The 16560-nt window shown below is 42.2% G+C and overlaps 1 protein-coding gene across 1 annotated transcript in view; it reads right to left on the reverse strand.

The window, feature by feature from the left end:
* Positions 1 to 15514, reverse strand: part of LAMA4 (laminin subunit alpha 4) — a 142336-nt gene extending 126822 nt beyond the window's left edge. The window contains exon 1 of the mRNA XM_012804547.2: positions 15290 to 15514. Within this exon, the coding sequence (XP_012660001.1) occupies positions 15290 to 15484 (195 nt within the window). The 5' untranslated portion in view covers positions 15485 to 15514. The remainder of the gene's footprint in view (positions 1 to 15289) is intronic.
* Positions 15515 to 16560: the final 1046 nt, after the last annotated feature.

Below are 16560 nucleotides of genomic sequence, written 5' to 3' on the forward strand. Positions count from 1 at the left end.
CCCAACTTCCTGCTGCTCAGCCGTCCTTCACCCCAAGTTGTACCTGAGGCATTTCCATGGAAACTCAGCCTGAAAGCCACTGATTTAGTGGGTCTTATGTTAAAAGGTCCCTGCAGACTTTCCCCATATGATTTAATATGTTTCTACAAACATCAGCAGCACCTCCAACCTCTCCTTCATCCTCGCTCTCCAAACACATGACAAGCCATCTTGATAGAATCTTGGCAGTGGTCCCAGCATCTGTTCTCTCCTTTCCAGATCACGGCTCCTGTCCAAATCCAGGCCCTCCTCTCTCTCTCCTGGATGGTCACCAGTGCACAATACAGGTTGCCCTGATCCGGGCTCTGTTGCCTACTGCCTAATCTGTCCAGTAGCCCGTTTCCAGATTAATGTTGACAAATCACAATTCTCATTGTGTTTCTCTTCCTTCTGCTCTGAAATCTTTAATGGCTCCCTCTTATCCAGCCCTACCAACTGGGGCCATTTCCCTTCCCAGATGGATCCTGGTGTCTTTGTATTTACTCATCATCTGCCATCCTCTTGTATTCTTTCCCCTAATCTTAAAAGATTTAATTCAAATGTCATTTCTGTCATGAAGGAAACTTTCCACTGGGAGTGAACATTTCTTTTAAGCCCTCAGAGAGGTATTAAGGTATTTAATATAACAATTTAGTTGTATTATGTTACCAGTGTACTTGTTTTATCTCTAGGTTTTATTCTTTGAAGGACATGTGGCCCTTGCTGAGGGAGTAGTTAGTACTTTTTTGTTAAGTAAGAGAGTAAAGATGTTGATATTGATCAATCAAGTGTCTCTGGATACCTAAGGAACACACGGTGGCAATAAAGGGCCTGACATACTATTTTCTATGTTTCAAATGATATATTCATAAAAAATGCATATTTAAAATAAAATGCTAAATTTGGCTTTTGGCCAAAGTTAAAACAAATTGATAACATTAATGATTTTATCAGAAGTCCTATTTTTCAATGGCTGAACACAGTGGCTCATGCCTATAATCCTAGCACTCTGGGAGTCTAAAGCAGGTAGACTGCTTGGGCTCACAGGTTCTAGACCAGCCTGAGCAGAGCAAATCTCATCTCTAAAAATAACCAGGTGATGTGGTGGGTGCCTATAGTTCCAGCTACTCGGGAGGTTGAGGCAAGAGAACCACTTGAGCCCAAGAGTTTGAGGTTGCTATGAGCTATGACACCACAGCACTCTACCAAGGATGACAAAGTACGACTCTCTCTCTCTCAAAAAAAAGAAGTTCTATTTTTCAGTTAAAATTATTTTGTCTCATTGAAAGTGATGTATTAGAACTCAAACAAATGAGCAAGAAGAAAACAATCTCAATAAAAAGGTGAACAAAAGACATGAATAGAAGACTTCAAAAGAAGACAGATGAATAGCTAACAAACATACAAAAAATGTTCAACATCACTAAGCATCAGGGAAATGCAAATGAAAATCACAATGAGATGCCACCTTATCCATGTTAGAATAGCCATTATCAAAAAGGGAAAAAAACCAACAGATGTTGGCATGGATGTAGAGAGTAAGGAACATTTACACACCAATGGTGGGACTATATATTATTAATAGTGATAATTAATGGAAAACAGTAGGAAGATTCCTCAAATAAATAAATGTAGATATGCCATTCAACCCAGTAATCACACTATACTGGGTATGTACCCAAAGAAAAAGAAATCATCTAATCAAAAAGATACTTGCACTTGATTGTTTATTGTAGCACAACTCATAATTGCAAACACATGGAGTCAATCTAAGTGTCTGTCAATTCCTGAGTGGACTAAGAAAATGTGGTACATAGTAATATACGATGAAGTACAACTCAGTCATAAAAGGAATAAAATAATGTCTTTTGTGGTAACTTGGATGGAATGGGAGATCATTATCCAAAACAAAGTATCTCAGGAATGGAAAAACAAACACCACACGTACTCTGTAATAACTGGCAGCTAATCAATCAGTGGGCACACACAGGCACAAAGAGATAAAAAGCTCATTGGAAATCAAGAAGGAGGAAAGGGGGAGAGGCAAAAACTTACCTATTGGGTACAATGAACACCAGCTGGGTGATGGGCACATTAAAAGCCCTGACTTAAGCATTATAAAAGATATCCATGTAACAAAACCATTTTTGCACCCTCTTTTTATTTTGAAATTAAAAGATGAGATAATACATTTCACTTGGTAGATGTGATAGGCTGAACTGTGTCCTCTTAAAATTCTTATGCTGAAGCTTTAACTCCTAGTGTGACTGTATTTGGAGATAGGGCCTTGAAGAGGGTAATAAATAAAAGTAGTATGACATTATAAAGGTAGGGTTAAATGACATTATAAAGGTAGGGTCTTAATCTGATATAACTGGTGCCTTTATGAAAAGGAAGAGATTTGAGAGACCTCTTTTTCTCTTTCTTCCTGTGCACGAAAGGCCATGTAAGGACAAAGTAAGGGTGGCCATCTACAAGCCAGGGACTGACACTAACAGCACCTTGACCTTGAACTTCTATCTTCCAGGACTGTGAGGGAACAAATTTCAACTGTTTAAGCCATCTATTCTGTAATATTCTGTTATGACAGTCTCAGCAAACTAATACCATGTACAGAAGACAAAATACTTTCAAAACATGAGGAAGAGGAGAAATACTAAAGAGATGCTGGAGCATGAACATTTGGGGGATCACTATTGCATTCTACTCTTTCAGTTAAAATGGGCTTCACTGCTCTCTAGCCTTTCTCCTCATTTAGAGGGGCAGAAGCTTCCCTGGGTTTGTTTCAGATTGAATTACTGGTGCCTTTCAGCATTAGGCTCCCATTCCTTGTGTGTTGAATGAACAACTCATTTATTTCAGACAAGTTGTTTTAGGTAGTAGTGCTTGAAAATTTAGAAAAGGAGTTTAGAAATTATGTCAACTTTGATTCCTCTCATGTCTGAGGGAAGAACTTCCCATTGTTACTGAGTTCATAGAGGTAGTTTACTCTAGAACTCTATAAATTGAAAAAAAATGTCAAAGCCTAAGCATACCACTAATTTAAATGCTTTTTGTAGACTTTCCCACTGCTAAGACCACTTTGGTATTTCTGGATAGTTTGGGAGACCTGTGTTAGCTGAGATATTGCTAAGACACTCTGAGATTTAGAAACAGATATCACAGTCATTACAAAGCAAAAGTTAAGAGCTTAGAGCTAGATTTCCTAGCTGTGACCTTGAGTAAATTACTCAACTGCTAAATGACTCAGTTTTCCCATCTGCAAAGTGGGGCTAATAGTGTGCCTTCCTCATAGGGTTACGAGGAAGAAATAAATTAATAATACATATAAGTGCTGGGAACAAGACCTAGGATACAGCAAGTGTGAATCAAGTGCTTAGTAATTCAAGGTGAAAGAATCTCAGAAATCAGCCAGTTAAGTCAACTGTCTTGAATGATTTCAAGAATAGCTGTCCCTTAAGGATATTCTAAAACAGAAGTCTCGCAGGGCTATGGCTATATCCAGGACACACCTGCTTTGATGCAAATGAAACACAGACCCTGACTCAAAAGCACTTTTCTGCAGATCTCAGTCCTTCTAGAAAAGGATCAGTTGAGGACCAGCCTTCACAATTTTCATAGGAAGGAACTAGGTCTTCCCTATCTCGTAACATTTTTTTTTCAGTTTAGGTCACAGACTACACTCCTCCATCCCTGGAGAGACATCCGGAATTGGAATGACTCTTGTTAACCAAGAAAAACATCACAATCTCACTATTTCCTGAAAAGTGTGAGCAACACCCTATTTTCAAGTGGATTCCATAAGTAAATTCTTCCGCTGCCTCCCCTCCCTTTCCTTAAGGACACAGAATTTGCAGCGTTTTGATGTCTGGGCTATGGATGGTGAGAAGAGTTAGACGGGAGCAGAAAACCTTTCATACTATTTCATGCCTTTTCCCAAAAAATACTTTCTGAGCACTCACTATGTATAGGCTATGGTTTTAGGAAGTGATTTTACTTCGCAGCTCTGCCAGAATGTCTTGAAGCAGCAGTTTGCTTTGAGGTTACTTTTATTTTTAATTATTATAAAGTACTCCTTTGAGGGGATAGGATCTAGTGCCTGTGTGCCACCCACTAGCCACACTCAGCCTATATATATTCTTGTTTTCCTCCTCCAAAATTTTGTCAGAAAAATTTCCCTTTTCCGGATTCATGATTTCCCCTAAGCCCATTCAAGATTCAAGCCCAGCTGCACTATAGAGCCCAGCATCTCTCGTATTTTTTTTTCTTTTGAGACTTGTCACCTTCCATAGAGTACTATGCTGTCGCAGCTCACAGCAACCTCAAAGTCTTGGGCTCAAGTGATTGTCTTGCCTCAGCCTCCAGAGTAGCTGGGACTAAAGGTACCTGCCTTAATGTCTGGCTATTTTTAGAGATGAAGTCTCACTCAGGCTCAGGCTGGTCTGGAACCTGTGAGCTCAGGCAATCCACCTACCTCGGCCTCCCAGAGTGCTGGGATTACAGGCATGAGCCTCTGTGCCGGGTGCATTTCTCGTATTTTGATGTGCAGAGGAACTGCATGGGGATATGGCAAAATGGAGACCCTGATTCTGGACCCTCCCTCCCCTGACCCTCTACAGCTCTGTCATAGGCCCGGGTGAGGCTAATGCTGCCATCTTTGGACCATACTTTGAGTAGCAATGTCTTAGACTCCTCATCCCCATAGCCAGCATTGTATCAGGGCACTCACACACCAGAGCAGGTTCCCTCACACACAAAGAATGCTGACCTCCAGAATGTTTCTTGGACATATTGGCTTCCAAATTTCACATTCTGTCCAACCTAGAGCAGGCTTCTTCTTTATACTATCATTCAAACTCAAGGGTGGTTGTGTATATACAATGCAATATGATTTCAGTTGGAGATTATAATGAATTAATAATCTGCCACTGGCCTTTCCTTTCTTTACCACCAGTGAAAATGCATTCTCTTCTCTGGACCCTCTCCTTAACTGTATGTGTTGACCCGAGCGTCTGCTCAGTACTGCTCCAGCCCCTGTTCTCTTCACTGCATACCCTCTGTCTGTCTGTGGTGGAGCTTCATGTTTGACTTATTCTGAGGAGTCTGGATGAAGTAAGTGGGACCACCCTGCATCCCTGGCCTGGAAGACCATTGACATTTAGGTATGTGTAGTTAATGCTGCCTGGGAAGCCTCCTTGTTCTGCCACCTTGGAAAGGCTCGTGTCTATGGCTGGGTTGGTACCCTGTCCTTTAGTTCATCCCTAGCCCCACATCTGGAGTTATTAGAAACGGGGAAAAGTATGGGCAGTACCTATGGCTCAAAGGAGTAGGGCGCCAGCCCCATATGCTGGAGGTGGTGGGTTCAAACCCAGACCCAGCCAAAAAACTGCAAAAAAAAAAAAGAAAGAAAATGTAAAAAAGAAAAAGAAGCAGGGAAAAGTACTTCATAAATACTTTACATTTTTGTATTTACCTGGATGGAGGTGAAATATAGTCTTCTTAGTAAAGTATCACAAGAATGGAAAAGCAAGAATCCAATGTACTCAATACTAATATGAGGCCAACAGACAAACTAATACATGCCCACACAAGAAAGAGAAAAACTCATTTAATCCAAGTTGGGCAGGGGGGAGGGGGTGGGGGAGAAAGGCAAAAGGAAGGGGATTGTGTCTCACTAATGGGCATGATGTAAGGGTACATGGCACACCTGGGAGTCAGGACACAGCTACAACAGGGACCTTACCTAACAAACACAAACATTGTAACCTAATCATTTGTACTCTCATACTAATCTGAAAAAAATTTTAAAAGTACTCCATTAAAACGTCTGCCCCCGTCCCAACCAGGTCAGGACCCTTGAGCTCTGGACTCTTAAATCTAGGGGTCCTAACTAGAAAAATAGCTATGACTGTAAAATTTAGTACCTTAAGTCAAATTCCCTTTAAATGGCATACATTTTAATCTATTAGACAATTAAAGAATTTTGTTGCTAAACATAACAATTTTTAATTTTTTTTTTTAGCTGCAGAAACTAAGGGCCTGGAGTTGAAGGAACTGATCAGATTCCTTTACCTGGCAAGGCTGACCTGGTTATTAGTGATTGAGCTAAGAACAGAGTCACAGCTCTACTCAATTCCATGAGAATCTTCTACTGATAATTCAACTTAAGAACAAACAGAAATAATAAAAGTAATATAATATCACAAGTAAACAATTTTCCTCTAGACAATTGTGATCTATATGTAGATATGTTCATATAGTGATTTCCAGTTCTAAAGCTAAAGATGGGTAAGCCCATGGAAACAGGTGGAAAAAGTGTAAGGCTGAAAGTCAGAAGACACAGTTCTTTATCTTGCTGCTAATAAGCTGTGTCCTCCCCTCCCTCCCCAATGTAGGTTCCTCACCTACAAAAGGGGAAGGCTGAATCTCTTAAGTTTTCTTTCTGGATCTAACATTATTTGATTCCTTTGATGTTATGGTTCACACTGCAAAGTGTAACAGGGTTACAAATTGAACAATAACCAGCCACGGACTGCGTTCTAACAGATCTCCTTTACACAGTAGAGGCTCAGGGCTTGTCTCTTGGGAGTGGAATTTCAGAGTGTCTGTTGGCACTGACAACGATGGACAATTTTGACGGAACAATATAGAACGAGGCAATTATTCATAAACAACAATGAAACACAGGCCCATCTCCAGACAGATGGTTTAATCCCCAAATAGCAGGTATTTAGCACTGCACCTGGGACCTTGGAGTGGCAGAACTGCCCTGCTGCTCCTGGGAATCAGCAGAGATCAACAGGAAAAGAGGTAACCCTGAAGGCACATTTAGTTTGTCAGATTGTATCACCGTTCATCAAAGGAAAACAGACACAGGCGGTCATGAAGCTTGGAAAGCATTCTAGACTGATAATGCTGGGGAAGAAAAGGACTACTAAGATCTCAAGCTGAGCTCCCGAATTTGGCTCTCTGCTGTGATTCTAGAGGATTCTACAGCCCCAGAACTCCTGAGTCAGAGGCTCACTGGACATTTCTCTTGCCTTCTGCTGGTGCCTATCTTATACATTCCATTGGGCTGACATTTGGCTTTACAGGGCTCCTTACATCAGTATGCCAGGTTGAAGTTTGCTTCTTACACAGATAACAGTAGTACATGTAACAGGCACATCCATAAGACAAGGTTTAGTGAAGCTATCTTTGACCCCCTAGAACCTTTGGTTTCGTTTAAAGTGATCATGCTGCTCCAGCTAACAAATGGCATAATTTCAAAATAAATGTTAATACACAAAATCTGTACCATGCTCAGGGGCCCTGTTAGCTGGAGTGTATGGCATGGATTACTGGTCTAGTCTGCAAAAGGTTTGTGCTAATAATGCAGCTGTTAATGTTAATGGGATTTCTCCAACTGACAGTTCTCAAGGAGTAAAAAATGTATGTACTTCATTCCATTTAGGTAAACACAGATCTCTAACCTCCATCAAAATACGACACAAAAACTAAGTCTTAGGAGTGAAAGAAAGGTCATTTTGCATATGACTCAAATTACATCTACCTATTCCTCATCCTGCTTTTGACAGAAATTGTTTTTTCATGTATTCTTTCTTTATGCACAGGATTTGGGTTTGAATATGGAAATTTTCCCACTACCATTCAGCCTTGGAATGTTGTTTCCCCCAAGTTCTCATGACAAAAAGACTCAGATTCAGAGCTGAACTGCTGGCAGCTGAATTTCATTAAGACTTTGATGGGAAACTTAAGTTGGAATTACAAACATCTGTGGTTAAACTTCCCTTTAGTAAACCATTTCCCAGAATTTAACTTTACCACACCAGGAGCAAAAAAGGAAAACAGTTGAAAAAAAGAATGCTGCTCTCCTGCAAATATGAGTAGATATTTCAGTATTCATCTATATGATAACTACAGCTCAATGAACTAACAGATTTACTTATTTTAGAAAATAAATAAGTGACTGTTTGGAAACACTAAGTTTTGAAACTCAAAGCATGTACTGGCAATCGAATTTTAATAGTTTCTAAATAATCAACGGTTTCTAAATTATGTCTGGTCATCATTACATTTATATGGTTACTATGAGCCAGGAAAAACCCCCAATGTAGGTTTTAGGAGGGCATTTTTACTTCAAGAAACGGTGACAAGTCAGATTTGAGAATTTAATTACGAAGGGAAAAACAAGGTTACCGTTCTTGTCTTATCAAATTGTCATGTTGGCTTTTTCTTTAGCTTTCCTAGGGATTCAGAAAAAGCCATTCATTTCTCTTAACTCCTCAGGTGATCTCTACTGCTGGGGGAAACTGTTTAAAGAAATGTTACGATAATCATAAAAACTAAATTGCAGCCTTCTCCAATGTTGGAGAACCAGCAAAACTGTAAACAAAAATTGAAAATAATCAAATTTTACAGATTAAGTCAAGGTTTAGATAACAAAACACTTCTAATAAGATACTAGAAAACTTGACAGGCAGATACATAGTAGTAGATAGTAAAAGAGAGAGAGAAGAAGGGCAGGACAAGAAGAATGAGGGCTAACTTCAGGGCAGGCATTTTGTATATATTATTCATTTAAATTTCACAACAATCATATGAGGCAAATATATTTAAATTCATTTTGCAATCAAAGGAACTAAACCTCTAATAGATGATCTAATTTGTTCAAAGTCAACTGGCTAAAACATCATAGAACTGGACTTACACACCACATCTGTCTGTTGGAAGCCCACATTCTAGATGTGATGAAAGGGGAGTTTTAAATATGGTAAGGCAGAGGCTGCAAACAAACAGCCCTCAGGCTGAATCCAGTCCTCAGATGTACTCAGCCCACAGGGCATTAAAAAAAATTGAGTCAGGTTCAGTGTCTGTAGCACAGTGGTTACGATGCCAGCCACATACACTGAGGGTGGGGGGTTCGAACCTGGCCTGGGCCAGCTAAACCACAATGACAACTGCAACAAAAAATAGTTGAGCATTGTGGTGGACCTATAGTCCCAGCTACTTGTGAAGCTGAGGCAAGAGAATCGCTTAAGCCCAAGAGTTGGTGGTTACTGTGAGCTGTGGCTATGGCACTCTACCAAGGGCAACTTAGTGAGACTCTGACTCCAAAAAAAAAAAGAAAAGAAAAGAAAAGAAAAATTGAGTCAGCAACTTCACTTATGAATCTAGATTCTGTCTTCTCTTGAGGCAGGGGAAACCCAAACCCAAAGACCTGGCAGTGCCAAGTGGAAGAGGCATCCTCTCCTTTCCTGTCACTTGTGACCTCATTTTCACAGAGCTGGATTCGCCCAGTTGTTTTTGACTTGGCTCCTATTAGAACTTGAGTTTCAGGACTTCCTCTGTACCATGTGATCCAGCAATCCCACTCTGTTTACATACTCTAAAGAACTGAAAGCGGGGACTCACACAGATAGTTGTACACCAATGTTCCCAGCAGCATCATTCTCAATAGCCAAAAGGTAGAAACACCACAAATGTCCATGGACAGATGAATAGATAAAATGTGGTGTGAATATGAACAGAATGCTAGTCAGCCTTATAAAGAAATGAGATTCTGGCGGAATTCTGAGATCCACTACAACATGGATGCATCTTGAAGATATTATGTCAAGTGAAATAAACCGGGCACAGAAGGATAAGTAATGTACGACTCCATTTCTGTGAGGTACCCAGAGTAGTTACATTCACAGAGGCAAAGAGTAGAATAGTGGTAGCCAGGGCTTGGTGGAAGGGCTAATAGAATGTTAGTGATTACCAGGTTTCAGTTTGAGAAGATGAAAGAGTTCTGGAGACGGATGGTGGTGATGGTTATATAACAATGTGAGTGTGGGCAGCGCCTGTGGCTCAAAGTAGTAGGGCGCCCGCCCCATATGCCAGAGGTGGTGAGTTCAAACCCAGCCCCGGCCAGAAACTGCAAAAAACCCCCAAAATAAACAAAACAAAAAAAGAAAACAATGTGAGTGTACCTAAAGCCACTGAATTCGATAATTAAAAATGGTCCAAATGGTAAAATCTGTGTTATTTATATATTTTATCATGTTAAATAAAAAAATCTTCTGGTTAAATCAGGGAATTCTAGAATTCCAGGGAATGGAATTCTTTATTTTCTAGCAATTTTATAATAAATTCTGTACCATAGACCATGTATTCCTTGGGGTGCTGTTTTGAATTCCCTACCTAGTAATCTAAATCAAGAGTTTCTAATACAGACTGTAGCATCATGGGGAGGACACATACTAGAAAATGATTATAAAGGAACATTGGAAAGAGAAGACTCTATAGTTAAAAAAAAAAAATCAGGGTGGCTTACTGGTATACTGGAACAAGAGAATGTACTCTGAAAATTTGGGTAAGATGGGGCGGCGCCTGTGGCTCAAAGGAGTAAGGCGCCGGCCCCATATGCCGGGGGTGGTGGATTCAAACCCAGCCCCATCCCCGGCCAAACAACAACAACAACAACAACAACAACAACAATTTGGGTAAGATACTTCTCTAATCAGTTTACTCATGTGTAAAACAAATACAATTTCAGGGCGCTGCCTGTAGTTCAAAGGAGTAGGGTGCTGGGCCCATATGCCGGAGGTGGTAGGTTCAAACCCAGCCCTGGCCAAAAACTTCAAAAAAAAAAATTACAATTTCTACTACTGGGTATTAAATAAGATACCACATGTAGGTTCACAGAACATCGTAGAATTCAACAAGTACACATGTTACCTTTTTTCTTCCATGAGTATTTTAAAAAGTAGTTATTAGACTAGATGGGGAAGGGAAATTGTCTCAGTTCTTTGCAACTTATGCTACTCATTGAATAGGCACTGCCTAAAATGGCCTTTAAGTGGCATTTTATATTTCGTCATTTTAGGAAATTCCCAAAACTTGGACTAAAATTATGCCTACGTATACTCCTATTTACCTGGTCACCTTTTCCTGGATAGCTAATCCTGCACAGTTGATGTGTGGTTAGAAACTCCTTCTTTGATGTGCCATTTTCCAGATTGGGGGGGGCGGGGGGCCTGGGCAAACACTGTGTGCCTCAGTGACTGTGTTTATAAAATGAAATAACTATACCCCTCCATTGAGTTGCCATGAAGGTTAAAGAAAATAACCGATGGGAAGTGTTGGGATCAGTGTCTGGCACGTGGTAAATACTCTATGAGAGTCAGCAATAAGCCATACTATTATCACTAGTACCGCTATTACCACCACTACCCCATGGCAGTCTCTGTAAGAAGGTTTTTAAAACTTTCTTTGGTGTTTGGCAAGTAGGGTATTGTGCTCTACCTGACTGGCACCGGAGTAATATGTATACTTTTCCACGTTACTTCCATGGCACCTGGCTTGCAGCCACTCCTGCAGAACACTCATTCAGTTTGCTTTATGTATGTTCGTCCTCTCTTCAATTGCTTACCCCTGAGGATAAGGGTGAGCCTCTGCCTTCTTTCTACCCCTCCTGGTGCCTGTTTGATTGCTCAGTATATGGTAAGGCCCCAAACCTGCTTGCTGGATGAATAATGAAGTGAATGATATTATGACTGCGTGTGGGTAACTGAACTGTCAGAATGCCAGTTTAGAGGGATGGCCCAGGCCAGTGACTGGAGGTCTTAGTGTGGTCCCATGAGACTTTTCTCAAAGTAAGTGATCAAGGTAAGAAAAAGGAAAATAGTGAAAGAAATCTAAAACGTAGATTCATAAGCATTGTACAATTTTGTCTAGGTAGGGAGCCTAACAATGTGTTGGGGCACGGGATCACATATCCACAGTGGTCCCTCAGAATCAGTCTAATTCCCTGAGCTTCTCTGTACCAAGCAAGTTTGTCTTGTATAGGGTACACGTGTGGCCCACGGGGCCCTGATTTTCTTGGAGAGAAGTTGACATAACGATAATGACAGCAGCAGAAAAACCCAGTCAGGTCACTAGGAAATAAGTTCAAGTTTTCGCCTGTCAGGGACATTTGGTCAAGACTGTCAATTGTTTTCCTTATTTTTTCATCTGTCCATCAAAGCCCGTAACAGTCCCATTGCCCCCTCAGTGCCATGTTGCCCTGTCTGCAGAGTGCTTGCCACCTCTGATTCTCAGTGTCTCTGTGTAGCTTCTTTCCAACAGCTCAGGGGAGCCCCCAGCCCAGTGTTTTTGACCTTGTTCAATTCCTGCTTCTTTCTGATAGATAAGAATCTCACTCACTCTTCCAAGGACACTGGTACTGGCTCCTTGGGGGTATTCCCATCTTAATTCCTGTCCCCCACTCCTGTTCTTTTTGCATATATCTATTGGTCAAGAAGCCTTTTGTCTAGTGCTACTCGGTATGGTGTGTATGAAGAAGAACAGACTTTCCTTAAATGTGAAATATTAGAATACTGAATATCCTTTTTGAAACTAGTCTCCCCTTTGGTCTCATTTACTGAGAATCTGTTCTCACCATCAGCTTAGCAACAACAGACTAGTATTGCTTGTCATGAAGTAAAGGTGGGAAAATCTTCCCCACAACTAGCACAAAATTACCCCCAGGGGGCCTAGCAAATTCTTTGCAACCTGGCCTTGCTTTTCAAGGAAAAGAGAGGCCTTCCTTCTTGGTTAGCTAGTGATTGCTGTCCTCTTATTCTGTACGGATTTCATGTATTTGTTCCCCAGCTGACATGGAGCAAAACAGCATGTCAATGTCTGGGTTGAGGACCAGGGATGGAGAGGACATGGACCAGGCTATGGAGGAGCTGGGGAGAACCTTGGGAAGGCCTTCAGCCAAGCACCTCCCACCGCTCCATGCTTGCCTTAGTACTTTTCTTCCTTCCCTTGAAGGAGAATTGCAGAATAACCATTCATATAAATCCAATACAAATAAAGGGGATGTATTTTTAGAATATCCTCCCATCCACATAGTGAACCCCTCCCACCAACAATGTGTCTGTGTTCTCTTTCTCGCTATGTACATAAATACACTCTCCTGAGCCAATCCAGTAAAATGTCTGTACCATGTTATTAAATCTCCAGAATGTATTTGGTTTAAGGTCTGCTTACTGGCTATAAAGAGCATGGGAAACCTGATGGTGGGGAGTTGAGATCGCCGTGGGACCGCAGGCTAACTGGAAGCATTTATGTGAAACTATGCAGTGGAACATAATTACTCAATCCCACCCTTTCTACACCATATACTTTGACCTTCCTGGAATGACTAATATCTTCTTTCTGTTTCACCAAACCAAAGGCTTCAACTGCTGTTCTGAAACTATTACTCTGACAGTATCACAAATTTAAATTATAATACATTTTTTTTTCTGGTTGGAAAGCTATGCACAAATAGAGATATAAAAAAAATTAAATAAACTAACACCATTAAACTAAATGAGACAGGATTTCCAAATAAACATTTCTTTTAATCTAATTATCTACATATTTTTATTGTAATAACTCTTGGCATATATAAGGCATTTATACTGTGCCAGGCAGTGTGCCAAGCACTTTCTCTATTTTATCTAACTTCATCACAATAACTATATGAGGTATAAAGTAGGTATCAATAAATTTTCTAAACCTAAGTTTCTTTATCTGCAGTTTGGACATGTGTAACTTAGCCAAGGTCAGGAACTTGAAATTTCACTGGGATCATCGGACTGAAAGCCTGCCAGCTCACACATTTTGCTGCACTGCGTTTCGTCTTTCACGGAATGTATAAGACATTGCGCAAGGTCTCAGGATTAATTGTAAGAGTCCCTGAAACACAAAAAAAAATTTCCTAATTTTTTTGGGATGAGAGTTACAGAAAACCAGTTGTGTGTGCTTGTCTTTTTAGACTGAACAGATAAAAAAATACAGGATGTCCAGATCAATTTGAATTATACATGAACAATGACAAATTCTTTAGTAAAAATACATCTCATGCAATATTTGGAATATTTAAAAATTTACTCATTGTTTATCTGAAATTCAAATTTAATTGAGGCTGCTTGCCAGTAAGATCTGGCAATCTTACTGTTAAGTCGAGCATTTCATTCAGGGACTTTCCTGAATGAACAGGTGGAGACATTGCTTCCCTGGGGTTAATTCCAAGCCTGTAGATACGCAAAGCTTTCCCCCTGCACGGAGTCTCTCCTGGTCTGCCTTATCCCCTAGTCTTTTGAGGATGTGCCCTCTTTCTCATGGAGGCTACATTTTACACCACAAGATCTTCATATAGTCTGGCTCCCCCCGTCTTTCCCCCTTTTTGAGAGTGTGAGTAGGTATCTCTCTAAAGGACCATCTTTGTGCTCCTTATTTTTCAATGTCAGTAATTAACATATGCACTTATACTAATAATTAATAGAAGTAATAGCAATAATCCTGACTTCAGTGGTGTTAGAAAGTGTCAATCCACAGAACTGCTTTAGTTGTAGGTTACTGTAACCACAGCTGTGTGCGTGTGTGTTGTTAGGTCAGTAGCTCTTTCCTTTCCCATGAACTTAGGTGACTTCATTTTCCTCCTACTTAGCGTCTCTCCAGCTCTCACGCACTGACGCACTGGACACGCTGTTGTCTGTCTTGGCTCAGGGACTCAAATCATTTATACTGGATTTTTCCTCCTCCACCAAATTTCTACATTTGGGCTATGATTTCAACTTAAAAGCTATTGTTAGTTATTCAAACAGTATCTTTATTACTGAATGCTAATAAAAGTATTATTAATAGCATATCCTGATCATCTTTACTTTGGGAACAGGGCTTGACTTTACATAGGCACTAGTTGCTTCTGGAATATAACGGCTCATTCTCTGCTCTGGGATTTCCTAGAGTTTCTGTCATGGACAGTCACCCTCACTCACGCCCTCATCTTCCTCTGTCGCAGAAGACCTATGTTCTAATTTGAGACAAAAGTTTAGGTCCCTAAGTATTGTTCCCACTGTCCTGAGAGCGCAGAGGAGCGGGAAGCCAGGGACAGGGCACACACATTCAGTGCTGTGGCTGGACACAAGGATTCTTGGGACGCACCAGAGGCAGACAGTCATTGATGGGGGCTGCGGTTTCCCCCAGAGAAAAGCCTCTCACTCTACTCAGAGCACCAACATTAGCTTCTGCCAGATGGAACAACCAAGTTCCAAAACCTCAGCTTTCAACTCTCAGCTTCTAAATCGAACTTACAAAGTACAGTAAGAAACTTTCTTTCAAGTTTCTGAAGTGATCTAGGCCAGGTGACACTCTCAAGGCAGGGGGGAGGAAAGGAGGCAGGACAGGGACGAGGAGGGCACTGCCCACCGCGCAGGTGCCCGGCAGGGTGGCGGTGGCGGGGACACGGTACCTGGGCAGCCGGCGGCGGGCGTCCCGGGGCCACGCGGGGCTCGCTAGTCTCCAGCGGGTCCTGCCTGCCAACCGCTGAGCTCCCTTCAATGTCAAACGGGAAAGCGTTGTAGTCCCCGGACGCGGCGCCGGAGCAGGCAGCGCCCCAGAGGAGCCAAAGGGGCAGGACGGAGCGCCAGGCTGAGCTCAAAGCCATCTCTCCGCGGACATCCAGCAGGGCTCTTCCCGGCGCTCGGGGACCGGCGGCCTTCGTGGGTCCCCCCCGTGGCGCGGCGCTGCCTCGCTTATGCTACCTCCTCTCGGTCTGCAGTGTCCGAGTGTGGCAGCCCAGCCAGCAACTTCGTAAAAAAAAGGGGGGGGGGGGTGGAGGGAGAGTAAACGAAAGTCTGAGTCTCTCCCTCTTTCCTCCTTGCCCTTTCTCTCTGCTCCCTCTCCCTCTCTCGCTTGATCCCTGTCCCCAGAGCCACTAGCTCAAGGACCTACAGAGCGATGAAGCTTTAAGCCCAGCATCAAACAGCAGAAGGGTGGGGGTGAGCCCCGCCGCCACCCAGCCGGCCACCTCCTGTCCCCGTTGGCGGTCAAGACTGAGGACGGTACTGTTCTGGCGCTGTTCCCACACTCGTTCTCACCACTCCCTTTTACCTTGCAGGTCCAGGCCCTCCCACTCCAAGTTGGCTTTGCAGACTCTGAGGTCCGGCCTTTCCTGGCCGCCTCCCCTCCCCTCCGTGTTTGGAGCCCCTCCAAGGGCCCCGATGAATATTCAGCTTTTGCGATGGCTTCCTCACAGCTCTTGTTTATTTCGTCAAGGTGCCAGATGTCTTATCTATATTTATGTAGTCCTTTTATATGACCCCACAAGTTTGCCGGAAAGTGGGTGGAAAAGGGGATTTCAGGGCCGGAGCCAGAGGTAGGGATCTCAAAAAGCAGAGGGGCAGGGTGCCGGCTCTCTTGAGTGGGGTTTTTCATTTTCTGGAGACAGACCATTGCACCCTTGTGCAGAGAGCACCTCTCCCGGGATTCGGGGGCCACCCCTCTTCCTCCCGACAGTTCTCACCCAGAAAGCTTGGAAGAAGAATATCTTTCACTGCAGCACTGGAAAATGACTTCATTACTCAAATGCATGAACTTTTATTTACAAAGAACATCTTGTTTTCATCCTAAAGAGGTGCTTTGTAAAGAACCCAGAACAAGGCTTGCAGTGTCTGAGCCTGTCAAATATACTGCCCACAGCTCCGACCTCTTCCTCTTGGCTGGTAATTTCATGCCCACTAC

This window comes from Otolemur garnettii, unplaced genomic scaffold, assembly GCF_000181295.1.
Source record: "Otolemur garnettii isolate 467f Iridium unplaced genomic scaffold, OtoGar3 scaffold00002, whole genome shotgun sequence".
NCBI lineage: Eukaryota > Metazoa > Chordata > Mammalia > Primates > Galagidae > Otolemur > Otolemur garnettii.